We start from the raw sequence: 27926 nt of genomic DNA on the forward strand, positions 1-27926 counted from the left end.
AGGGATCAAGTATTGGCAGTGAAGACTTGGCCCAAACCTTTGCCCTTGGATTCTAAACGTAGGTAAAGGGGTTGGAAGAGCTTGGCCACAGGAGATTGGCAAGCTTCAACGCGCTACATCAACAATTATCTTGTGGGTAATTTCATTTGGAAAAAGCAATGGCACAAGCAAAGTGGCATTGAATCATTTTGTTTGAAATTGGAGCAAGGTAATGGCATGAGCAAAGGGGAAAAAAGATTGCAATTGTTGGTATTTACATATTGCCTCATTCGTGATCACATTTTGGATTGAGTTTCGGTCGAAATTGCCCAAAGGTTATGCCGAAATTTCTAAAAACTCCCTTGCATACCTGCAACCTAAACCCTAAATTTAGTCATAGGGGTTTTAGTTCTTGTTAGGTCTTTACACCCTCTTATAATACTCCATAAGTACTTTGCATCAAGCTCTAAATATCTTAATTCTGACATAGTTTGGGGGTGAAATTAGGGTTTTTTTTAATCATCAAACCCTATATTGTGTCGCATGGGTCTTTACATATCTTGTTATAGTACTTCATTAGACCTACCAATCAAGCCCCTAACTCTCTAATTCCGATTTCATTTGCTAGGTCAGTGACATAGTTGTCGTTTTGACAAAAGTCAAAACAAAGTAGACTTCCACTTTGACTTTAGTCAAACTCTTTGGGGAGATGATAGTACATGCTAAGATAGTTCCAACAAGCTATAGATCAACTCATCAACTCGCAAAATCAACTTATCAACACTTTCAAAAGTGAGATGGCTTTGTTGAAAAGTGAGTCAAGGAATGGTGGTGGCCATCCACCTTACCAAGATGTGAGGATGCATAATCGTGAAGGTACACCTTTTCAAGGTTCTCATATGGATCAAATTCCTCATGGCAATGGAAAGCAACAACACTTCTCTTTTGGTGATGGGATGCCAAGACCTACCAAGTCCTACACTGAAGGAGTCAACATTAGAGATGGGAATGTTCCTTCTTCTCAAGGGAATATGCACCATAATATACCGAGTACATCTCGTGGCTCCGCTTCTTATACTTCAACAAGAGAAAGAGGATTTGTACATGGCCCTACTCAACACTCGGTTTCCAATTTTGTTAGAAGAGATCCAAGGATGCAAAGGGAAGAGTTACATGATGATGATTGGCACATGCAAGATGATTTGCACGATGATTGGCGAGGAAATTTTGATCATGGGCATACAAGAAAACATGATGAGTTCAAAGGTGTCAAAGACAAAAGTTTTACCAAAGTTCAATGGAGAGAATACTTCCAATGAAGACATTGAAGAGTGGCTCAACAAGATGGAGTTCTACTTTGAAATGAACCCTAGAAGTGAGAATTCTATTGTTTACTTTGCAATGTTGCATTTAGAAGGGTATGCACATTTCTTGGTGGAGACATTTACAATCTTAAGCTTATGAAGTTACTTCGTGGAATGCTTTCAAGGATGAAATGAGAGACACTTTTATCTCTCAATGATATTAAGACAATGTGTGAGTGGGATGACTTGCAACAAAGGCAAAGTAGTGTCAAAGACTACACCCACAAATTCATGAAGTTGATGCTACATGTGTATGGGTTTAGTGAAGAATTTAAGAAGGCCAAGTACATCAAGGGTTTAAGGACCAATATTAGTGTAGATGTCAAGGCACAAAGGCCAACCACTCTCAAAGAAGCCATGCTTTTGGCGGAGATCTATGAAGAGAAGTATTCAAATGCATGGTTAAATCAAGGGAATTTTCATAATGATTCAACTCCTACCACTTATGGGAAGTCTTTGAGGGATACCAAACCCACTTCTTTTGTGCCAGAGTTTCCTAGGGTGTATGGAAGTGGAGGAAAATCAAATTACAGATTTGACAATACTTCTCATGCTCCTCAAAAGCCTATAAGTGTTGATGGGAAGCCTCCTAACCAAGAGCAAGTTCATAAGGGTTGATGGGAAGCCTCCTAACCAAGAGCAAGTTCATAAGGGAGGACTGCATGAATGAGTTGAGGCGTAAAGACTTGTGCTTTAAATGTGGAGAGAAATAGAATAAGGAGCATTACAAAGTTTGCAAGGCAAGGAATATCATGCTTAATATGGTGTACTCTGAAGTCTTGGATGATGATAATGAGAAAGAGGCTGAGATCTTCAATGATTGCCAAGACTTTGAGGAGAGTGACCATGATTATGAGCCGGATGGTGAATTTCCTTTTGACCCCCGTGGCACTAACATTGTTCACAAGTTGAATATGATGATGGCCTTCCTATGTGTAATTTGGGGGATACTTGTATAAAACCAACCTTATGTACATTGTTCCATGATTTGTATGCCGGGTGCAAAGGAGCAAACACTTTGAGGGTCAAGGCATACATCAATGGAAGAGTTGCTCATGTGTTGGTGGATAGTGGAAGTATACATAGCTTTGTGAACACAAAATCCATATGCAGTCTCAAATTACAGCCTAAGTGTTTGTGATAAATTTGCATAAAGTACAAGTGGCTAATGGGGCTAAAATGGATTACAAAATGGTATGCCATGATGTGGCCTTAGTTCCCTCACATGATTACACTTGCAAAGTGGATTTATTGATGCTTGAAATGGATCCCATTGATATAACCTTGGGGTGTGATTGGTTATCTACTCTTGGATGCATAACCATGAACTTGCAATGTGGCTACATGGAGTTTATGCATAATGGAAGAGATGTCACTTTGTGGGGTAACCATACACCAAAGTTGAACCTTATCAATTGTGCTTAATTCAAAAGGGAGCTCAATAAGTTAAGCATGGTATATGTATTACAACTTTGCAGGAGAATGATGTTGGCAATAAAAGCAAGGTCACAAATGAAGGAATGGCAAAGTTGTTTGGAAGAATACAAAGGTATATTTCAAATGCCAAAATGCATGCCACCTATGTGAGACATTGATTATGGAATAGAGCTTGAGCCTAACTCTAGGCGTATCAACAAGCAACCATATAGGTTGTCAAAAGTGGAGAAAGACGAGGTGGCCAAGCAAGTTCAAGAGTTAATGGATATGGGATGGGTGAAACCAAGCAATCGCCATTTGCATCACCAGTGTTGTTAGGTGAAGAAGAAATATGGTACCTTTCGAATGTGCATTGATTATAGGGATTTTAACAAGATCACAATCAAAAATAGGTATCCTATTCCAAGGATTGATGATCTATTGGATGAGTTGAGGGGTGCCAAGTTCTTCACAAAGATTGACTTGAGGTCCAGCTATCATCAAATAAGGATGAAGAGTGGTGATGAGTTAAAGATGGCATTTAGAACCAAAAGGGGATTGTATCATTATATGGTGATGTCATTTAGGTTATGCAAATGCACCGGCTACTTTTCAAGCCTTAATGAACAAAATACCTCTTCAAGTTTGTTTTGGTCTTCTTCAATGATATCTTGGTGTATAGCAAAAGTGGAGAGGAGCATTTGGTTCATGTTCGCAAGGTCTTTGATGCACTTCAAGCTAACCAATTGTATGCAAAGGGGAGTAAATGTACTTTCATGGCAAGTGAAGTTGAGTATCTTGGTCACATTGTGGGTGAAAATGGCATTAGAGTGGACCCAAGGAAGGTGGAATGTGTGAAGAATTGGCCTGTACCTAAGAACATCACTCAAGGGGCTTCTTAGGGATTTCTTCATTCTACCGAAGGTCCATTGAGAAGTATGCTCACATAGCGGCTCCATTGACCGATAAGTTGAAGGAGGAGGAATTATTTTGGGATGCAACAGCCCATAAAAGTTTTGAAGAGTTGAAGAGAATGCTTACTTCCGCCCCAATTTTGGTGCTCAGATTTCACCAAACCTTTCACTATTAGAGTGGATGCATGTGGAAGAGGTATTGGTGCCATCATGTTGTATCAAGACCATGGGGTGATTGCTTTTGAAAGCCGCAAACTTGATGATAAAGAGAAGGAGATGCATGTTTATGATCAAGAGATGAGTGCTATATTACATGTGTTCAAGAAATCACATCACTATCTCTATGGAAGCAAGTTTTATGTGAGAAGTGACCATAGGGTTCTCAAGTACTTTCTTTCTCAACCAACTCTCTCAAGAGATGAGTGCTATATGATGAGTGCTATATGCTATATTACAGTGATCAAGAAATGGCATCACTATCTCTATGGAAGCAAGTTTTATATGAGAAGTGACCATAGGGTTCTCAAGTACTTTCTTTCTCAACTAAATCTCTCACTCAAGAAAAGGCGGTGGTTGGTAACCCTTCAAAATTATGATTTTGAAATTACTAATACAAAGGGGAAGGATAATGTGGTGGTTGATTCACTCTCAAGGATGTGGATGTGTACATTGTTTGCCATCATGGAAGTGCATAAAGGTTGGATTGAAGACATCCAAGAGGAGTACATGTTGCATGAGAAGACTTCACAAATGATGAAGAAATTACAGCTTGGTACTTGTGAAGAGTTACCTCATTTTCAATTTCAAAATGGACTCCTTTACTTCAAGGAGAAGGTGTATCTTGTGCCTCATTCGACTTTCAAGAAGAAGGTATTGGGAATGTTTCTTGCCCACCTTGTGTATGCAGTAAGATGAATGTACTCCTGCAATCAAAATGCAACAATTCTTCTCTATGGTTCATAAAGTAAAATAAATTGATCTTGCTTTGCATTTGTAGAACTGATTTGAGATTGAGCTTTGCTATTCAAAATGCAACTTCAAGGAGGTTTGTCTAATGAGCAAAAGAAAGACAAGATGGCTAAGGCACAGCAAGAAATATCAGCTAGATATTGTTGTAAGATGTCACGGGTATGGTGAGACTATTCCAAGTGTGGGGATTTCTCTAATTTCATTGCTCATGCTAATGTAGCTTTCTTGGAACCATGTAGGTTCTTTCGATTCTTAACCTAAAACTCAAGGATGAATGGTTTGATGTGTTGTGGGTGCTACCATTTGATGGAAAGCATAGTTATGTGACAATTGAAAAGCTTTATCAATTGTCCATAGTTGCCTTTCCGGACAATATGAGAGTGAAATGGCTCTCCTTATTGGGAGGAGAAGAAAGTGTCTGCAAAATCTATGGCATGCCACGTGGTGTGATAAGAAGTTTTTTCCATGGCTGAGCATGGAGGTTTAGTTGTAACAGTTATGCACAGAGACGGAGTCCATCATTTCGGGTTTGCAGATGTTGCCCATTGGTGAGCCTTTCAAGTTGCTTGAGCATCCTTCCTCGAAGGAGTTTCTTGATGGGGCGGTGTCTCTCAATCACAAAATAATTTACAATCCATTCCAAAAATGGATTAAGATGGATCAATTTAATAGAGAAGATTAAGATGGATCAACTTAATAGAGAAGATTAAGATGGATCAATCTATTATATCTCAACAGGTTGACATTGTGTGTGCATCGAGAAGGGTGATATACAAGTGGGTATAATCTATGCAAGTAGAATCAACCATTTGATGTTTATGTTGGAGTTTTTAACCATATGAAATTCTTTGATATCACAAAGCAAGTAATTTATATCCTTACATGCCACGGGTAAACTTGAGCAGGTGCTCCACTAGTTAGAGCATAGTGCTCTTTCAATAGCGATGCATGCATGTACTCCAAACTATTTCTAGATTTGCGTTGTGGTATGGCCAACTTTACGAATGGCAGAGGAGAAATTGCCCATGGTGGATTGAGATGCCCTTGGGGGGCTACATAGAGGAGGAGAAAGAATTGTACTAGAAAAATGCCAAGGGAGAGCTCTCGGCTAGTAGATCTTCTTCGGATCATGACAATCACACTGGAGTAGACTTGTAGGCTGCCATGAATGCAATGAGGGTGAGGGATGCTGCAAACATAGATTGGGGCGGTTCAAATACTCGTGGTGTTGGTACACCAAAGGAATTCATCTAGAGGTGTGTGTCAAAAAGCACAACATTGAGGAACCACCAATGATCACTAAACAATGAAGACCATCACTCTAGATCATCATCCAATCGTGAAAATCAAAATGATGACAAGTCCCCATGTGTGAACATTCCCATCACTATCATGTTTTGGCTCCACCACACCAAGAGGAGATTTGTACTCCATGTGCTACCTCGACGACGATTCCTCAAACTCGAATGAAAATCCTCTGGTGTCAAACAAAGGAGTGATTGCGTAGGAACAAAAGCAAGCTCTAGTGACTCAACTATCAACACTCTCCACCTTTGTATAGATCTATATGTACAACTCATCTTGCTCATCTCAAACGCTATCAACCTCAACCTCGAGCTACACTCTCTGCTTGAATAAATCCGAATTGACCTTATATCATGAGAAGATTGGCTATTAAAATCTAGATTGTTACTTAATAGAAAATAATAGCAGTGTTTTTCGTGGTTTTTTTTTTTTTGCATGCTTTAGTTTGTCCATGTTTTTAAAATTGCATACAACGCGAGACTACAAAATACCAACCTCTAGTTGAGCCATACTCGAACAGTTCCGGATCTTCACGCGGGTGAGACTAGGCACTCCACTTTCTCGCACATGCACCAAATGAACAATCCTTTCATTGACAAGAAAAGTAGCAAGTACTCTTTGCTTACTATCTAAGTACTCGTCCAAAGACGTGAAGGACTCCTATTAATCTAGAGACTACTTGGGATAAAAGTCAATGTTAAGAGTTCTCAGCTCCAAATGCTCCCAGGAGTCTGTGTTATGCACACCTCAATCCAACAACATTTCTTCATTGGATTCTCCCAAGCTATTGGAGTATTCAATCATGTCGTTAATTTGCTCCTCCTCCATGAACACGAGGCTCACATAGTCATCTCGCATAGCAAGAAGCTTGGTATACATGAACACATCAGCAATCTTGTCGAGGGATGGAGCAATGTTGCCAAACCATTGGATGGGATGATGCATCCAATCCCACCTACCTACAACCTACAAGTTGCATAATATGCTTTACCTTGAATATGCTTTACCTTGGATAACCAAATACTACTTTGTTACAACATTGGTAAAGCAAGGTTGAAAGTAAAGGACTAATGCATGATTCATTGCTCACTAAATGTTTTAGGAATTATTAAAGGATAATGACATGTCTACTGAACAAGGGGTGCCAGGGAACTCTGCCTCTACCATCTCTCACGTTCTCTTACAATTAAGAGGCATTACGAAAGACTCATGCATGCCTGAAGAGAGTTCTTTTGGGCCAGGTATGAGTAGGGACATCCAAGGAACTTATTAAGTGCCACCAATGCCAGTGCCAAACAGATTGTGTCATCATGATCATCACTGCACACTTATCCGATGTACATAACAGCAACTTATAGGTTTAACTTGAGCACTGTCAAACATGAAAAAAGCTATACTTTGCGTAAAGATTAACATTTAAAACACTACAGCGTACCTCTATTTGAACCCCATTCTAATTTCTATGTACCTCTGAAACACGGCCTCTAATATGAGGGTAAAGAAGAAGATTTCCTATTTTTCACATATCCAAGCATAAACTGTACGCAATTATGTTTTTTTCACTACAAAATCCCAAATAAGGAAACACTCTTTCTCAAGAAAGGATATGTAGACGAAACTCAACTTTGATGGTTCTGTATAAACAAAAATTAATAATTAGAAAGATTAAAAACTAAACCATGTTCACAATCCTGATAGCTAATAACACCAATATTGATCTACTAACACTTCTACAGTAAATGTCCTAAAGCCTTGCAGCAGCCTTCAAACAGGCCAGTTCAAAACCAAACAAGGTTATGGGCTTTAGGTGTTAAGCATTATGCACATTCACCATTGTGGACGTGCCCTTTTGTTGATGATGCATGAAGGGCATTTATACTGCTTGATGTGCTCAGCCCTAGCTGCAGTGATCTTTACACACTTGCCGTGAAACCACTTTTCACAAACATCACATAGAATCCAAAACTCCGAACTTGAAGAGGAATAGCTTCCTTCACAAGCACCACAGTAAGTCTCTCCCTCTTCCTCTTCCTCTTCATCTTCATCCAAAGCTTCTTCATCTCCCTCCTTAGATAGAGGTTTAGATAGAGGTGCCTGCTTTGTAGGTTTATCCTGCCAATTTGTTGCACACAAAATGTATATGGATATCAACAAAAAAGAACAAAACAAAACAAAAATACAGACCATTCGCATTCAAGTTCCTACAGGTCACTACAACCCCCCAACCCCCCCCTCTTTTCAATGCACACACAAGAGCTGCCGCCATCAGCTCCATCACATTCTTGGAGGCAGACTACACTTTGACTTGCCTGTAGGGAAGCTTATAGGGAGGGATCTTACATGGCCTTCTTGGCAATATATTTCCTTAGGATGGTGACCTACACCCATGCCTTGAGTATACTGTATTGGCTTAGGATTGTGACCTACACCCATGTGCCCTGAGTAGCCCCTTTCTTGCAGAGCACTAGGGGCAAGTCGTGCACTTCTAATTCGGTCCATCTATAGGCTCGGCTCCATATCCATCACCGGCTCAATCTCCAAGCTCTCTGTCTTGATAGCCTCATCCTCCTCCTCATCGTATTCGAAGAGAATCGCATGAAGCTCCTCGGGAACTGATAGGCTAATCCCATCCTCCTCTCGAGATTCAAAGGGAACATGAGGTACATAAAATACAGTACGGTGAAAATTATGCAAGCGAAACTATTGTTTTTTTAAACAACCCTTTTTTTTTGGGTGACTTTTTTTATGCTCGTTTTTTTTCTTCCTATTTTGTTTTACTATTTTTTATGGCCGTTTGGGCAAAATGGGAACTTTCTACCTTGCCACCTTCTCTCAACTTTGCATCTCTAAATGTGTGCAAATATCTATTTTTCAGGACCCAACACACATGCATAAAATGGTTGCAAAGGCAAAAAAGCAAACCCTAATTGGTTGCTTGTTAAATATTAATAGTGATTAATGTGGGACTAAACACGCACTAGGTGGTTGTGTAAACTCGCACCTATTTACTTAGTATTCTAGGTTAAAATAAAGCGGTTCTAGCGTGTGTGAGCAGCCGCTAGTGTGTGGGTTCTTTTGTGTGTGGGAACAACCTCTTAGAAGGATCTTATGTAAGCAATGATGTGTGAAGGTGACACCTCTTAGGTGTAGGCATATGCTCACTTATGGTAGTGCTATGTGTGAACAGGGCTTAACCAAGGGCACTTTTTCCCATGTGGTTTTTCCCCTTGGACATCAAGTGTGGAAGGACACTCTAACATATAATATTTTGTACTTCTATATTATATGGATGTGGCACACATGCAAGGGTTGACTTGCATTTTGTGGATACCACACTTTTGGCTCTCTCTCTCTCTCTCTCTCTCTCTCTCTCTCTCTCTCTCTCTCTCATTTCTCTGTGTGAGCTTCTCTACCCTGCACCTAACCCTAATGTGCAGGTTTGTGTGTGTGAGTGTGTGAGTCCAACACCCAACATTTGGTATCAGAGCTGGGAGCTGGCCCTGCTATTCTGCTGCTGGAAAAATTCCTACGAAATTCCGTCCACAGGCTGCGAAATTCCGTCGTTTGCGTTTTTCCGTCCGTCGGATTCTGTCGCTTGCATTTTTCCGTCGCTGGATTGTCTGGTTCCGTCGGCGCTCCTCCGTCCAGCCACCGGTATCGGGCGGCACTAGTGGGGAGCCCACCGCCACCGCCTAGCTCGTAGGCGGCACCGCCATCTCCAGCCGCCGTAACTCCGTTAGCGCCCCGAGCAGGCTGCCCAGACCCGTCGACGGTCAGCACCGACGTCGCCCCTCCGTCCCGTCCCGTCCCGTCGACGCCTGCAGACTAGCCGCCACGCCGTCCGACGCGCCCTCGCTCCGTCACAGCCACCGGTCGCCGTTCCTGCTCCGGACGTCCTACGCCGTCCGTTCTGCTCGGCCTTCGTCGCCGTCGCCCACCGCCGACCTGCTCAGCAGTTCCGTCCCCGTCGGCTAGTCCGACCGTCGACTGCCGTGTGCACCCTTCGACCTTTCGCTCCAGCCAGACTACCTCCGTCGACTCCATTCCGCCGAGAGCCCGCCCGTTGTCTGTTTCGCTGCCGCCGGGTCTCCGGCGCCGCCTTGCCTGCGCCTGGCTTGGCAGTTGCGTGCGCCTCTTCGACACCTGCAGCTAACGTGCCTCTGCTGGTCCGCCATCGCTAGCGACTCCAGCGCGCCTGCCTCGTCACCTTTGTGCGCCCGTCTGCAGCTCTGCATATCTCACAACACCTGCAACTCTGCACGCCTCCGCCAGCTGCCACGTGCATACACCAGTCTGCAGCTTCGTGTGTTCTCCAACTGCAACGACTCCCTGCTGTTCTGCACGACTTGGCCAGGCCGTTACCTCTGTTCAACTGTATGCTCACCGCCAAGCACTTGCTTCCTCACAAGTGCTACCAAAGGTATTTTCTGTACAAATTTTTGGTCAAACACAAATACAAAATCTGCAGCCATTCCAGTGCAGGTCATATGCAGATTTAGCAGACACTTCTGTGCAAATCAAATTCACAGGAAAATTGCAAGTGCAATTTGGGAGATTTCTCAATTTCAGGACAAATTGATAAAATTGGGCATGTTGCTTTGACTGCAATTTGGGGGTTTTCAAAATTGAGGTCAAAATCAGCAAATTGAACCTCTCTTATTTGTAGAAATTTGGGGGTTTTCAAAATAAAGAGCTCCTGATGTAGATCCTGCTCTCACACAAGAGCAGAAGAGATGGGACTCTAGAGATGCACAGGCCATGTCATTGATAGCCCTTTCAGTGAAAAGGACTATTATTCCGCACATTCGTTCATGCAAGACATCGAAGCTTGCATGGGACACATTGGAAGCAATGTATCAGGTACGCAACGAGGCAAGAGTTGCCTACTTGAAGAGGCAATTGGATCTTCTTTCTATGGATGAGGGTGACTCCATGGCAGATCATCTCACCAAAGTGAAAGATTTGCAGGAACAATTGCTAAACATTGATGAGGTTATCCCAGACAGACAGATGGTCACCAACACTCTTCATTCTTTACCGCCTTCCTACTTGGGCTTTCACACCTCTCTCAACCTCTCAATGAGAGGAGGTGGTGATCCCGTCACTTTTGAAGAGCTCGTGGGTTTACTCTTGCAGGAAGAGCAAACAAGAGCAAACTTATCGAGCAACCGTGGTGGAGAAAAGGCATTTACAGCCGAGGATAAGGGTAAAGCAAAGAGCTTTAAGCATGGGGAACAACAGTCTAGCAAGGCTGGTCATGGACAGCCCTCTTCTAGTGGTGAAAAGTCTGACAAAGGGGATGCAAACAAGCCCAAAAAGAAGGGCAAATGTCACTACTGCCATAAGCTTGGACACTACATCAGTGAATGTAGGAAGCGGATTGCAAAAGAGAAAAAGAAAGAAGCAGGCAATGCAGTAGCAGACTCTTCGGATGACAAAGCACAGCAATTAGCTAATGTAATCCAGGAAGACTACACTTTTTTGGTCACATGCACTAGTGACACACCAGGTGCTTCAGACACTGATATGTCTTGCATTGCATCTGGCAGACAGAATGCATCATGGTATTTTGATAGTGGTGCTTCGAGCAACATCACTTCATGCAAAGATGTATTTCAGCACTTGGTTTATGCTTCAAATGGCCGCACTGTATCATGTGCAGATCATACCACATATCCAGTAAAGGGAATTGGTAATGTCATACTTATTGCAGCCAATGGTGCCAATATATGTATGAAAAATGTATTGTATGTTCCAGAAATAAAGAAAAATCTGCTCTCAGTCTCAGCCATAAACGACCAAGGTTTAAAGGTTGAATTTGAAGATGGGAAGTGTTTGGTAAAAGACCCATCAAAGGGTTATGAAATAGTCACTTCTGGAACACGATACAAAGGCTTGTATAAGCTGGACAGCTATGACAAGCGCACTTATGATGCAAATACAGTGGCTGCCCACACTCTTGCTATGCATGATGCAGAGCTATGGCATGCTCGTTTTGGGCATGTAAATTTTCAGAGTTTGATGCTTTTGCAGAAGCATCATATGGTTGATAATATGCCGCCTCTTGAGTCTCCATCAAGACATGTATGTGAGAGGTGTATTTTGGGAAAGATGCAACGAAAACCATTCCCCAAAGATGGAGCTGTTAGAGCTGAAAGTAAATTACAGCTCATACATAGTGATGTATGTGGTCCAATGCGGACACCATCCATAGGGGGGCATCTTTACTTTGTCACATTCATTGATGACTACTCCAGGTTTGCTTGGGTTTACCCTTTGAAAGCAAAAGCAGATGTGTTTACATGCTTTCGACACTTTGTAGCAATGGCTGAAAATATGTGTGCATGTAAAGTCCAAACACTCCGCTCAGATAGAGGTGGAGAATACATGTCAAATGCATTCAAGGATTATATGCTTCAAAAGGGCATCAAACACCAATGTACTGTGCCTTATACACCGCAGCAGAATGGTGTAGCTGAAAGGAAAAATAGATCTCTCATGGAAATGGCAAGATGCATGGTGAAAGCACAAAAGTTGCCTCACAAATTTTGGATGGAAGCTATAATGTGTGCAACTCATGTGTTGAACAGGTGTCCAACAAAAGCTTTGAAAACCATAACACCATTTGAGGCTTGGTATAGCCGAAAGCCAACAGTGGATTATATGCGTACATTTGGGTGTTTGGCATATGCACATGTGCCAGAACAACTCCGAACAAAGCTTGATGACAATGCAATTAAATGCATTTTTGTGGGCTACAGCAATGAAAGCAAAGGATACCGTCTTTATAATCCAACTACACGAAGAATTTTTGTCAGTAGAGATGTGGTATTTGCTGAAAATTCAGAACAGCCCATGTACAGCTTGTATAAAAGCAATGATACAGGCTTACAGGACATGTTTGATGGACTTTTACCCATTGCAATTAGGGGGGATTCAGATCAGCCAGCCCCTACACAAGAAAATCCACATGTAGAACATGTGGACCAGCCAGCCATTCAGCCCCCTTCTATGGAAGAAGTGGAAGATCTTGTCAGGGAAGAGCAAACAGCCATAGACACAACCAAGTCAGTGCCAAGATGGTTGCTGAAAACTTTGCAAGAAAGCAAACTTGCAACTCCACTCACAGGTAGAACAAGGGCTAGTTCCAGCCATGCTTTGAATGTACATCGTGGGGAGTCTGCATTCGCAATGGGTGGTCTCTTTGATTCAGAAGAGCCTTCTTCTTATGAAGAAGCACATGAGAATGAGCATTGGTTGCAAGCTATGCAAGCTGAAATTTCTTCTATCATGAAGAACAATACATGGGATCTTGTGGAATTGCCTAAAGGCAAGCATGTAATTGGAACAAAGTGGGTGTACAAAGTCAAAAGAAAGTCTGATGGTACTATTGACAGGTACAAAGCAAGACTTGTGGCTAAAGGCTACTCCCAGAAAAAGGGAATAGATTATGAAGAGACTTTTGCTCCTACTTCGAGAATGACCACAATAATTTCAGTGATTGCATTGGCTGCCCATAAAGGATGGAAAGTGCATCAATTGGATATCAAAACTGCATTCTTAAATGGGGATTTACAGGAGGAAGTATATGTAAATCAGCCCATTGGTTTTGTAGTTCCTGGTGAGGAACATAAAGTATGCAGGTTGCACAAAGCATTGTATGGGTTAAAGCAAGCTCCAAGAGCTTGGTATGATAAGATACATGCTCATCTAACCAGCCAAGGTTATGAGAATAGTCCAGCTGAAAGCACATTGTATGTGAAGAAAACCGATGCCGATGTTCTCATAGTCGTCTTGTATGTAGATGACATGCTCATTACAGGTACTAGCAAAGCACAAATTTCAGATTTCAAATCTGATTTGAAAGCTGAATTTGATATGTCAGATTTGGGACCTTTACACTACTATCCCGGCATACAGTTTATGCATACAGATGATGGCATTGTTATGCAGCAAACTAAGTACATAAAAAGTTTGCTAAAAAGGTTTCACATGGATGAATGTAAGCCCATTTCTACTCCGGTAGAACCAGGTGTACGGCTTACTATGCATGATATTGGAGAGCCTTTTGAGACCGGCATTTACAGCCAGGCAGTGGGATGCCTCATTTACTTGTGTAACATGAGGCCAGACATATCTTTTGGGGTGTCTTTGTTGAGCAAATTCATGCACAACCCAGGCACAAAGCATTGGCAAGCAGTCAAACGCATTTTTCGTTATCTTAAGGGTACCCTGGATCTTGGTTTGTTCTATCCCAGGGAGGGCAGCTTGCAGCTTTATGCATACGGTGATTCAGATTGGGCTGGTGATTATGATACCAGGCAATCCACCAGTGGGAATTGTTTTTTTCTTGGCAGTTCATGCATATCTTGGTTGAGTAAAAAGCAACCCACTGTTGCTACATCTACTTGTGAGGCTGAGTACAGGGCAGTCTTTACAGCTACAGTAGATTGTGTATGGTTGAGGAGACTATTGGCTGATCTTCGTGAGTGTCAGCAAACACCCACCACCATTCTCACTGATAGCCAGAGTGCTTTGGCCGTGGCACGAAATCCAGTATTTCATGCACGTACCAAGCACATAGAGATTCATTATCACTATGTCAGAGAGAGGCTACATGCAGGGGAGATCAGTTTATCTTATTGCCCTACACAGGATAATATTGCAGATCTATTCACAAAGGCTTTACCTCCAGAAAAGTTTGAAGCTTTCCGCAAAGCTTTGGGCTTACTCTCATACAGAGAGTGATCTGCTACCCTTGTACAGGTTCACACTTCCACTACAGGGGGGATTTGTAGGCATATGCTCACTTATGGTAGTGCTATGTGTGAACAGGGCTTAACCAAGGGCACTTTTTCCCATGTGGTTTTTCCCTTTGGACATCAAGTGTGGAAGGACACTCTTAACATATAATATTTTGCACTTCTATATTATATGGATGTGGCACACATGCAAGGGTTGACTTGCATTTTGTGGATACCACACTTTTGGCTCTCTCTCTCTCTCTCTCTCTCTCTCTCTCTCTCTCTCTCTCTCTCTCTCATTTCTGTGTGTGAGCTTCTCTACCCTGCACCTAACCCTAATGTGCAGGTTTGTGTGTGTGAGTGTGTGAGTCCAACACCCAACATTAGGGACACTTGGCATCATGCCTTGACATGTGGCAACATATGCACACACCTTGTAAAGGGAGGCCTCTCCTATAAAAAGGACCAAACATCATGATACAAATATGCTTCCCAGGACTCTTAATCCTTAATTAAACCCATGTTTGATGTGTTGATTATCTTGCTAGTCAACATTATTGTCTCTCTCTCCCCCATCAGCTCTCTGCATTGGGATCAACTCTTGCCCTCTCTCTGCTGCCCAAGCGTAGTCCAACTGCCCACACAAAGCTAGTAGCCGACCACCGCATCAGAGCCACAAAGCCAACTGCCACCAATCTAGAACCGCATGCCCGCCACCCATTTTCATCCTCTACTACTACTAGACAGCACAACACAGCCGCCCCCAACTACCCAACGGCTCTACTGCAACGAGCTCCACTACCACTCCGCCTCTCCTTTGAGATCACCACCACCGCCAAGCCATCCTTCCAACACAGAGATTCCAATTTACAAGGCCTTGTGGAAATCCACAAAGCCACAGTAGATCCTCCTCCCATGTGCTCTGCCCTCCTCAATGATAGCCCTGAGGATAAAGATATGATCCAAAGTAGAGAATCTCCTCCTGAAACCGGCCTGTCCCTGAGCTCGGACCCCTTGTCTCTCTGCCCATCTGCTCAACTCCTGCTCAAGAATAGAGGCACATAGCTTGGCCAACGAGTGACCAATCATAATGGTGCGGTAGTTAGTCGGCAGGCTCGGATCTCCAGACTTGAGTACCGGCACAATCGTGGAAGTACTCCAAGTCCTAGGAAACCCCTCACACATGGCTCTATTAAACATGAGAGCTAGCAAGTCTACAATCATATCTCTAGCATGTATGAAATGCTCGGCTACAATGCCCTCATGATCCTGTGCCCTCCCTGTATGCAATCTGTTGATGGCCCTCCTCACCATCTCTGCTGTGAAGAAGGTAGAAGTGGGTGGACAAGGCTCTGGAGGGTTTGGTAGTGGTGGCTGCTATGGTACTATGTAGAGGCAAGCTGCATACTCGCCCCATGTATCTGGAGAGGTAATGGCCAGAGGCGAGGGGTGCTCTCTAAGCAATCTCCAGGCCTCCCCAGAATCCTGACTCAAAAACAACTGATAGATGTCTCTCTCCAGCCGAGCTAAGAATGCTCTCTTCTTCCGCCGAATGAGGGATCGGAAGATGATGCGTGACTGCCTATATGTAGTAACACCTGTGGCCACCTCTCTTTGTAGCCGGGCTCTGAGCTCCCTACAGTCATCATCATACCAACTATTTTGGGGCATGCTCCCAGGACGTGGTCGTACTGTGGGCTGCGTGTGTGGGAAGGCCGTCGCTGCAGCTGTATGTAGGGCCTCTGTCAGGATCTGTGTGAGCTCTGCTAATGGCCTCTGTGGATCCTCTGCACTCAACAAGCTGTAGATCTCTGCGGTGTATACTCCATCAGTCTCTCTACAGAAGGTATATCTCGGGTGAGAGGAGGACTGCCCAACCTGGCGGGTACTGAAATCCACCGTAAAGGAGAGAAGTGCATGATCCACCGTAACTCCGATGGGCTTGGGGCCAATCACAAAATCCTGGATACTCGGGATGAAGGTTGGCGAGGCTAGAACATAATCCACTGTGCTGGGCCCATGTCTGTGTGGAAAGCAAGTAAAGCCACTGGCAAGTCGATACCTCTCTAGGCCATTTAAAATGGCCAGCCCATGTGCAGTCCCCATCTCCAAGAGGTATCTCCCATACTCACTACACTGCACCTCATCCTGTGATCTCCAAGTCAAACACATCTCCTCCACATCTATCTCTCTCAACATCTCCTCCGAAGTGTCAAAGAAGGAGGTCTGGTACTCAGCCGTTCGAGCATTAAAGTCCCCAAGTATGATAACATCTCCCTCCCTCGAGAACACATTAGCAATGTATAGGGGTCTACCCTCATCTGACCCACATGTACCTCGCGCTCTCATCACGGCGCATAACATGGATGAGTGGCTGAAGCTCCTCTCTAAAAAGAACTGCAACTCCTCCAGATCCGCGACCACCATGCTTCGAACGGGCCTCCTGTCTACAAGTCGTCTCCAATCTGTATCCCGCCACTCTCGGTAATGTGCTGCCTGGGGCCTGATGTGTCTCCGAGTAGAAGATGATGTCCCTATCTCTGAATCTGTCCTCAAAGGCCCCCACATCCAGTTTGCTCCGTTGCAGTTCCATACTGCAAGTCTCAAACTGGTCCCATAGGTCTCGCAGGATGTGGATGGAGTGCTAAGGCAAGATGCATCTCTATATGCTGAAGGGGTAGTACAAGCATGCTATGCAGATCTATGTCTAACTCCATCCAGTGCCATAAGAGCGATATAAGATATCATACATCGCCGATGCTGAGGCTGTGAATGGCGTGAACATGTACCCTGAGTCTGAATGAAAGCGAGCTACCCTCTCCTGTGTCTCCATCTGGTGTCTCATTCGGATAGCTGCTATCTCTCGGTGACGGAGTCGGGGTGCTCCAACTTTCCCTTTCTTGGCGACCTCGATCCATTTCTCCGCCTCGTCCATCTTCTTTTGTGTCTTTGTGATCACCTCCACCCATGAAGATGTCTTCTCTTTATGTTGCTCCTCCTCCTCTCGAATGATCCTCATTTGTTCCTTGATGGTATTCAGCTCTTCAATAAAGGAGAGCTGAAATTTTCCATCCTCAAGCTTGCCTTTTGAAGTGGCTTCCAACTCCTTTTTGAAGGCTGAGATTTCAGCCGCTTGACTTTTAGCATGCAATTTGGCCTCCACTAGTTCCTCCTTTAAGGCTGAAATCTCAGCCTCTTGTTTGGATGTTCTCTCTTCGAGCTCTTGGATTTTGTCAAATCCCTTCTCGAGTTTGGAGAGAGAGAGAGAGAGAGAGAGAGAGAGAGAGAGTTCGTGGGTGAGCCTGCTAAGCTGTGCGCTGCCCTGCAGTCTGCCCCGCCTGTGCTCCCTGCTGACCCGCCGTCAAGAGAAAGCACCCAAGTCTCAGCTTACCCCGAGAGAGAGAGAGAGAGAGAGAACGATGAGATGCTAGAAAGAGAAACATAACCTCAAGATTTGCACAACTCAAATGAGTATTTTATTGATAATTGTTGGAAATAGGGTTGCAAGAATGCAGTGGAGAAGCTCAAGAGAGCACACAATGAGATGATAGATAGATAATGAATGTGTGTTGTACAAAGAAGATAAGTATACCCCAAGATGGGTGTATACTAGCACGAGGAAAAAAACCTCCTAAACAGGGAAAAAGTATCCCAGCTGGTCCTAGTGTGTTCACACACATCACTACCAAATATGGCTACAAATCACCCTTGGGAGTGATGATGTGAATAAGGGGTGAGCTGGTACTAGAAGTACAGAGATGTGCCAGGCTCTTTGGACCGTGATAGGGAGCCCTGACCAGTCCCCAAAGGAAAGTAAGTTTAAAGCTTTGTCAAACTTCTTTGTGGGAGAGCCTTCGTGAACAAATCTACTAAGTTGTCATGTGTTGGCACATAAGTCAAGCTGATTTCCCCTGCAGAGCATCTCTCCCTGACATAATGATAGTGCACCTCAATGTACTTTGTGCGAGCATGAAAAAATGGATTCCTTGCCATAGCGCTCTAACTATCAATGAAAATGGTAGTACCTAAGGGCTCGCCAATACCCAAATCAGCAATAAGGCACCTAAGCCAAACACACTCAACTGTAGCTGTAAACATTGCCCTGTACTCAAATTCACAACTAGAAGTGGCCACCATGGGTTGCTTCTTGTTGAGTCATGATATGCATGAATCACCAAGGCGAAAGCAAAAACCACTCGTGGACACTCGTATGTCATAACATCCAACCCAGTCAGAGTCTGAAAATGCATACAGGTTTACAATCTTCAAGATTGAACGTCTTCAACAATGCATCTATGTATTTCCTTTGTAACATAACAATGCCATCATTATGCTGCCAAGACTCAATGCCCAAGTAATAGTGCAAAGGTCCAAGATCCGACATTTAAAAAGACGTCTCTAAATCAACTATAAAAGCTGAAATATGATCATCATTAGGGCCGTATAACACGATGACCAATAAAACATCCTTAGTCCACATGGTACATTACCACAATATAGCATACCTCCTACACAGAAACAAACAAAGTGGAATGGAAGAGATGCGCAAGCACATGCGTTGCTTACTTTGTCAATTAAGCGTAGTATCATTCCTCACATTCGGTCATGTAAAACCGCTAAACATGAATGCACTTGCGTCATTGTACCATGTACATAATAAAGCACGTGCTGTTTATATACACAAGCAATTAGAGTCAAAGCATATGGATGAGGGAGACTCCATAGAAAGTTTCCTTACAAAAATCAAGGATTTTAAGAAACAGTTGGCCAGTGTTGATGAAATATGACCAGACAGTTCATTGGTGCCTACTGTCTTGAATATGTTGCCAAACTCAGATCAAAGTTTTGCTTCTAACATTAGACTCATGATGAAAGGCAATCCAAATGCCTTGAAGTTTGAGGAGCTAGTTTCTGTGCTCTTGCAAGAAGAGCAATCCAGGAAAAATAGATATGTCATGCATATAGGAGACCAGGCTTTTGTTGCCAGTCAACAAAGAGGCAAAGGTAAATCCTTTTCTCAGGGTAGTTATAAGCCGAAATTAGAGTCATCGGGCAAGCTTGTAGACAAGGAAGGCGACAAGTCAAAGAAAAAGAGCAAATGCAACTATTGTAGAAAACTTGGTCACTACATTAATGAGTGCAAGAAACGGCTAGAGAAGGAGAAAAAGAAAGACTCATGTTTGGCTTTATTTTGATGCATCGACATCCAATGCAGAAAACAAAGAATCTGCAAACTATGCACATGATGATTGGGCTTTTATTTTGCAATGCAGTTATAATCCTTCGCATAAGAATGTATGTATGGCTGTTACAGATGTACATGTCTGGTATTTTGACAGTGGTACTAGTAAGCACATTACTTCTCATCGTAGTTTGTTCTCATCACTTCAATCTGCTCCAGAGGAAAACACTATAACATGTGCAAACAACTCAAATCTTGTAAAACGAGTTGGTAAAATTGTTCTCACTACTGCGAATGGTGAAACAATCATGCTTTCAGATGTATTACATGTACTAGGGATCAAGAAGAACTTATTATCTCTCTGTCATTACTAAGATTGGCTTAGTGGTTCAGTTTGAGGATGAAAGATGTATTGTTCTTGATTGCAAATGGCAAGACAATTGATGCTTCTCTCATGGCCTTTACAGGCTAGATGCATATGAAAGACAAAGGCATGCTACATGTACAGTTTCTGCCACGAAGGCAATGGATGATGCTAAGCTGTGGCATGCAAGCTTAAGTCACCTGAACTTTGGCAGTTTGCTGCGTTTGCATAAACATGACATGGTGTCTAAGCTGCCACATCTTGAAGCCCCTATCAAACATGTTTGTGAGGATTGTATTCTTGGAAAAATACAGCGAGCATTATTTCCCAAAGATAGTTCAATTAGAGCTGTCCAAAAATTGCAACTTATACACAATGATGTAAGTGGTCCTATGAGGACACTATCTATTGGGAGATACCTCTATTTTGTCACATTCATTGATGATTATTCTAGACATACTTGGTTATATCCATTGAAACAAAAATTAGAGATTTTTATGTGCTTTAAACACTTTACTGCTATGGTTTAAAATGCTTTAAACACTTTACTGCTATGGTTTAAACACTTTACTGCTATGGTTTAAAATGCTTCTGCATGTAAGATTGGTACCCTCCGTACTGCTTTAAACACTTTTTATGTGCTTTAAACACTTTACTGCTATGGTTTAAAATGCTTCTGCATGTAAGATTGGTACCCTGCGTACTGATCGAGAGGGGAGAGTATATGTTTAAGGAGTTTCATGCATACATGGAATAAAACACCAATGTATTGTTCCCTATACACCTCAGCAAAACGTTGTAACTGAACATAAAAACATGTCACTCATGGAGATGACACGTTGTACAGTCAAAAGTTAGGAGTTACCTCATGGTTTCTGGATAGAAGCACTTATGTGTGCAACATATGTTTTGAACAGGTGTCCTACAAAAACTTTGAATACAATTACGCCTTTTGAAGCTTGGAATGGCTCACTTACGCATTTTTGGTTGTCTTGCTTATGCCATTGTGCTTAAGCAATCTCACAGCAAGTTTGATGATAAGGCTATTAAGCGTATTTTTGTGGGATACAGCTCGGAAAGTAAAGGTTATTATCTCTATCATCCTGCTACCAAGCGGATTCTTGTAAGTAAAGATGATGTATTTGTGGAAGATGCAATTCAATCCTTGCTTTCATGTAAAAAGGAGCAAATGTATGTTCACAGGACATTCGACACTCTCCTTCCATTGTTCAATGCAAGACACATTGATAAAGAGCAGTTGGGTAATCTAAGGAATGCTGAAAATCAGCCCACACAGATTATAAATCAACATGTTTTTCAGCCCACACATTAGTCTATTGATGAGGCAAATATGGATGATGCAGTTGATGAGGAAAGAAGAGAAATTGTGGAGTCTAAAAAGTATGTTAAAATGGTTGATGCAAATACTACGTGACAGCAAATTAGCCACTCCTTTGCCTAGCAGAACACGTGCAAGATCTCATCATGCATCTCTTGTTGACGTAGGTTGTGCTCTTATTGCCAATTTATGTGATGATGAGAAACTTGTCTCCTTTGATGAAGCAAAGGAATTTGAAAATTGGATGAGTGCTGTGCAATCCGAGTATAATTCGATACTCAAAAATAATACATGGGATTTGGTAGACTTGCCTGTTGGCAAGAAGACCATTGGTACGAAATGGGTTTACAAGCTCAAACGTAAAGCGGATGACAGTGTTAAGCGATACAAACCTAGGCTTGTTACAAAGGGTTATGCACAAGAGAAAGGCATTGACTATGGTGAAACCTTTGCACCCACATGTCGTATGACTACCACGCGGACTATCATTGCATTTGCAGCACATAAAGGTTGGAATGTACGTCAATTGGATATCAAAACTACTTTCCTGAATGGAGATTTGCATGAGGAGATCTATGTATCTCACGCTCGTGATTTTATTCAGAAAAGTCAAGAATCAAAAGTATGCAGATTGAAGAAAGCTTTATATGGTCTTAAGCAGGCTTCCAGAGCATGGTATGAAAAGATACATGCATACTTGGTTGCACAGGGTTTTTGCAGTAACCCAACTAACAATACCCTCTATATTAAGGGAAATTGAGTCTGTGTCTGCAAATGTGCCTTCTACATCATGTTTATCAGAGGAACTAGGACGTTCTCAATACCAACCACAACATTCCATAGCCCTTTGGCTACCAATACATGCCGCATCATATAGAATCATAACGGGTAGTTAGTCCCGTCAAGCTTATCCTCAGCGGATAACATCCGAAATACATCACTGTTTGTCATTTCTGATAATACCCAAGTAAGTAATCACGCAACCTACAAAGTGTTGAGTGCTCTTTGATGCAACCAAGGTGGCTACTAATAAGGTCGCAGACAATGGAGACCTACAATGTGTATGAAAGAAATGCAGAGTATAGTGAGTAGAAATTTTACTCGTAAGATGCAGAGATCAATGTCGCTGAAGTGAAGCCCGTAGATGCTTTCTCGTGTATCTACACACCCCTATGTAGTAGATCTAACAAAACTACTATAGAATCCGATGAAGAACAATGTAAATCCAATCCCCGAAGATGTCTGCAAAAAAAACGAAAACCGCGCAAACATCACCCAAAATGCACACAGAACGAAAATCCAACCAAACAACTGCAGTACAAAGTACTACACACTTCACGGTCCTCTTTATTCTCCCAAAAAGGGCTCCTTGATCCAATTTCAAGAAGACAGACAACTCGGGGTGAGAGGTAGACAGTAGCACAGAAGCAAGGAGAGTATGCTCTGATACTAAATGTTGAAAATAGGGTTGCAGGAATGCACGCGCACGCGCGCACACACACAGCAGAGAAGCTCAAGAGAGCACACAATGAGATGATAGATAGATAATCAATGTGTGCCGTACAAAGAAGATAAGTATATCCCAAGATGGTGACGGAATGCACAGCGGAAAATCAGACAACTGATGTGAGAAAGAAAACGCAAAAGTGTAGAGAGAGAGAGAGAGAGAGAGAGAGAGAGAGAGAGAGAGAGAGAGAGAGAAGCTAAATATAAACTCTGCTATATACCACCCTATGTAGAAGTGGAGGACAACGGTGGTATTTATACCACCCTATGGTGCTGGTCGGCCAACCCAAAAACAACCAACAGCAACAAACATGTCCATGACTAGGTAAAAGACCAATCGGCCAAGAAAGAAATGAAGTCGGCCAGTACAGAGGCAATCGGCCTATAGCAACGGTCCCCACGACCAAGACAAATAGGAAAAACAAAACGAAAAAATGCCAAAAAAATGGAGAGAACTGTTGGGCGGGCACACCCACAACAGAGGCTCTCATTGAGTGATATGATACAGACAAGAGATGACTGCTAACATCCCCTCTCAGCTCCTGGATGTGAAACCAACCCCAGTGAGCTGGAGTGCTGCCGGAGCATCGCCTCAGATAGAGACTTTGACAAGAGGTCCGCCGCATTGTCCTCCATTGAACAATAAACAAACAAGATGACACCAGCCAAAATCTTCTCACGAACAAACTATCTCTATGTGCTTGGTCCGGGCATGGAAAAAGACTGGGTTCCGAGCAATAGCTATGCAGCTCTGGTTATCGCACTGGATGACTGTGGGTTCCTTCTATGGAAACCCAATCTTGCCAAGTAACCTCTGCAACCACACAACCTCGCAAGCAGCACCACAAGCAGTCCGGTACTCTGTCTCTGTAGAAGACAAGGCAATAGTTGACTGCCTCTTGCTGCTCCAAGAAATAGCTCCTAAGCCAAGGGTAAATCCGTAACCTGATGTAATTCTCCTCGTGTCTGGATCTCCTCCCCAATCTGAGTCACTCCAACCTTGGAGTCTGTCTCGTTCTGTCGTCCCCCTCTAGTGTCATAGAAAAGTCCAAGATCTTTCGTACCCTACAAGATCCGCAATCCTGCGTCCCAATGAGTCTTCAAAGGTGTCTGCATGAATGAGCTCAACAGTCCCACGGGAAAGCTCAAGTCCAATCTAGTGTTTAGCAACCAAATCAATGAACCAACAAGCTTCCGATACAAGGAGGCATCAACCTGCTCACAAGGATTAGTAATTGTAAGTTTGGTGTTCGGGTCCATCGGTGAAGAAATAGGCTTGCAGACTTGCAGTTCTCCATCCCAAAGGTCTCCAGCAACTCATGAACATACCGCTGCTAAAAAACAAAGAACCGCCTCTGGGTCTACCAAATCTCCAATCCCAAAAAGAAATGGAGTAAGCCTAAGTCGGTCATCTCAAACTCCTTTGAGAAGGCAGCCTTCATCACAGCTATGTGCTCCACATGATCGCTAGTGAGAATGAGATCATCCACATAAAGGATAATCAATGTGACCAAACCGCGTTTCCGAAAGAGATACGAGTTTCCCGAAAGAGATACAAGTTAAGATCTGCCAACTGATCTCTGAAAACCTGTCCGTAGAAAGACGGAATCAATCTTCTAATTCCAAGCCCTGGGAGCCTGCTTAAGACCATACAAGGCCTTCCGTAACCTGTAAACCATCCCCTTTGATCATGGAACCTCAAAGCCTGGAGGTTGCTCAACATAAATCTCCTCCTGCAAGGCACCATTAAGGAACGCAGATTTTACATCCATCTAATACACCGGCCACCGCTGAGAAGAGGCAAGGGCAAGAACTGTCCGAATCGTGGTCATCCTCGCTGTCGGTGCAAAGGTATCCTCATAATTGATGCCAAGCCGCTAAGCATAACTCTTAGCCACAAGTCTAGCCTTGTGTGCTTGTACACCGACCCATCAGACGTATACTTGGTCTTATAGACCCACTTGACACCAATGACAGACCGTTTTGAAGGCCTCGGAACCAACTCCTAAGTGTTATTCTTCTCAATGGGTTCCAGTTCCACTTGCATGGCTTTCCTCCAAGTCTCCTGGGAAAGAGCTTCCTTAACAGAAGTGGGCTCTTTGTCCCAAATAATACGAGACATCATAGCATAGTTTGTCAGAATATGCAGCGGAAATGATAACCAAACTTGGGTAGACAAGAGCAAGTAGACTGCAGAAAATAATCAGCACAAGAAACACAGAGAGATAGGTGTGTAAACTCTTCTCTATACACAAGATCCCGGAAATACTGAATGAGAAAGTGGGGGGGGCTGAGGGGCAATATATACAACTCCAAGAGGGCAGTCGGCCAGCAGCAGATAGTGCCCACGACTGGAGAAAATCCCACGACTGCATGAATGCAGTCGACCAGCAGCCTGATGCCCACGACTGGTGCAAAAGCAGTCGGCCAGCAGCCCTGATGCCCACGCCTGAAGAAAGTCCAGTCGGCCAGCATTGGGGTGCTCCTGGCATCATCTGGCAGCCCTCCCACCACTAGGAAAAAATGGAAAAAATAGGGAAAAAATACGGGGAGTGTGGAAAAATGATATACGGGCGGGCACACCCACAACAGAGGCCCTGGTGTATACAAATAGACAGGAGATGACTTCTAACACCCCCTCTCAGCTCCTGGCTGTGAAACCAACCCAAGGGAGCTGGAGTGCCGCCTGAGCGTAGCCTGAGGTAGAGACTTCGTGAAGAGGTCCGCCGCATTATCCTCCGTCGAACAATAAAGTAGCAAGATGTCACCCGCCAAGATCTTCTCACGTACAAAGTGATACTATATCTCTATATGCTTGGTCCGGGCATGGAAAACCGGATTCCGAGCAATAGCTATACAACTCTGGTTATCGCACTGGATGACTGTGGGCTCCCTCTGTGGAAACCCAATCTCGCCTAGCAGCCTCCGCAGCCATACAACCTCACAAGCAGCACCACAAGCAGCCCGATACTCTGCCTCTGTCGAAGAAAGGGCAATAGTTGGCTGCTGCTTGCTGCTCCAAGAAACTGCTCCTGAGCCGAGGGTAAAAGTGTATCCTGAAGTAGATCTCCTCGTGTCTGGATCTCCTCCCCAATCTGAGTCACTCCAACCTTGGAGCTTGACTCCATTCCCTCCTGTGTAAAAGAGTCCCAGATCGTACTCTGCAGATACCGCAAGATCCGCAATCCTGCGTCCCAATGAGTCTTCAATGGCGTCTGCATAAAAGAGCTCAACAGCCCCACGAAGAAGCTCAAGTCCAATCTGGTGTTCAGCAACCAGATCAATGAACCAACCAACTTCCGGTACTACGAGGCATCAACTGGCTCACAAGGATCTGTAACGGTTAACTTTGTGTTCGGGTCCATCGGCGAAGTAATAGGCTTGCAATTCTCCATCCCAAAGGCCTCAAGCAACTCATGAACATACCACTGCTAAGAGACGAAAAACCCCCTCTGGGTCTGCCAGATCTCCAATCCCAAGAAGAAGTGGAGTAAGCCTAAGGCGGTCATCTCAAACTCCTTTGACAAGGCAGCCTTCGTCACTCCAATGTGCTCCACATGACCGCCGGTCAGAATGAGATCATCCACATAAAGGATGATAGGTGTGACCATGCCGCGTTCCCGAAAGAGATACAGGTTCGGATCTGCAACCGATCTCTGAAATCCAGTCCGAATAAAGAAGGAATCAATCTTCTGATTCCAAGCCCTGGGAGCCTGCTTAAGACCATACAAGGCCTTACGTAACCTGTAAACCATCCCTTCCGATCCTGGAACAATAAAGCCTGGAGGCTGCTCAACGTACACCTCCTCCTGCAGGTCACCATTAAGGAACGCAGATTTTACATCCATCTGGTACACGGGCCACCTCTAAGAAGAAGCAAGGGCAAGAACGGTCCGAATCGTGGTCATCCGCGCTGTCGGTGCAAAGGTATCCTCGTAGTCGATGCCTGGCCGCTGAGCATAACCTTTAGGAGTTAATGCTATTTTTTTCTATTTTTTATGGTTAAAATCGAGCATTAATGGAATTTTTTACAAAAATACCATAAAGTTTATGGTGGATATTTTTGTAGAATGGATTCCCTGAATTTCTAGAATTTTTAGATATTTTTTTCTACTTTTTTAGGAATTTTTTGAGCATTTTTTTGATTTAAAATATATTTTTATACATTTTTTGCGGGTTTTTCCGCGGGAATGCGATCAAATTTCTGTCAATTTGCTACTGAAATTCAGTAGGGGACAACGTGTTGATGCATAAATTGCTCTCCCATGTGCGTGGGGTCCTCTCCGCCTCTCAAATCTGATATTTCCTTCATTTTTTCGTGAAATTTCTCTTAAAAAGGAATTTTTTAAATTAAACATTAATCATAATTAATGTCTAATTATGATTATGAGTTTAATTAAAAATCTTAATCAAAGATTAAGTTAATCTCAAGCTAATCTCTCTGATTAACACAGAGAGAGAGAGAGAGAGAGAGAAGAGATTGGAGGAGAGATGGAAATGGAGAGGAAAGGGAGGAGAGAGGAGAGAAGAGAGAAATTCATCTCTCTCTGTCTTGCGCGCAGGGGCTTTGTGTTTGTCCACCGACCCATCAGCCACGTACTTGGTCTTAAAGACCCATTTGACACCAATGACTGACCGCTTCGACGCCCAAGTGTTGTTTTTCTCGATGGCATCAAGTTCCACCTGCATGGCTTCCCTCCAAGTATCCTGTGAAAGGGCTTCCTTTACGGAAGTGGGCTCTTTATCCCGCATGATACGAGACATCAGAGCATAGTTCACCTGAAGAAGCTCCGCCGTGTTGCTTTTATCTCGGACTCGATGTGATCTTCGAGGGCCGTCCTTTG

At 43.4% G+C, this 27926-nt stretch overlaps 1 protein-coding gene across 1 annotated transcript in view; it reads right to left on the reverse strand.

The window, feature by feature from the left end:
• Positions 1–7527: 7527 nt before the first annotated feature.
• LOC147631089 (PHD finger protein ALFIN-LIKE 4-like) overlaps positions 7528–27926 on the reverse strand; it is a 38988-nt gene continuing 18589 nt past the window's right edge. Inside the window, exon 6 of the mRNA XM_086809420.1 lies at positions 7528–8059. Coding sequence (XP_086665546.1) covers positions 7775–8059 — 285 coding nt within the window. The 3' untranslated portion in view covers positions 7528–7774. The remainder of the gene's footprint in view (positions 8060–27926) is intronic.

This window comes from Cibotium barometz, chromosome 15 (genome assembly GCF_041138505.1).
Source record: "Cibotium barometz isolate CiBa-2024 chromosome 15, ASM4113850v1, whole genome shotgun sequence".
NCBI lineage: Eukaryota > Viridiplantae > Streptophyta > Polypodiopsida > Cyatheales > Cibotiaceae > Cibotium > Cibotium barometz.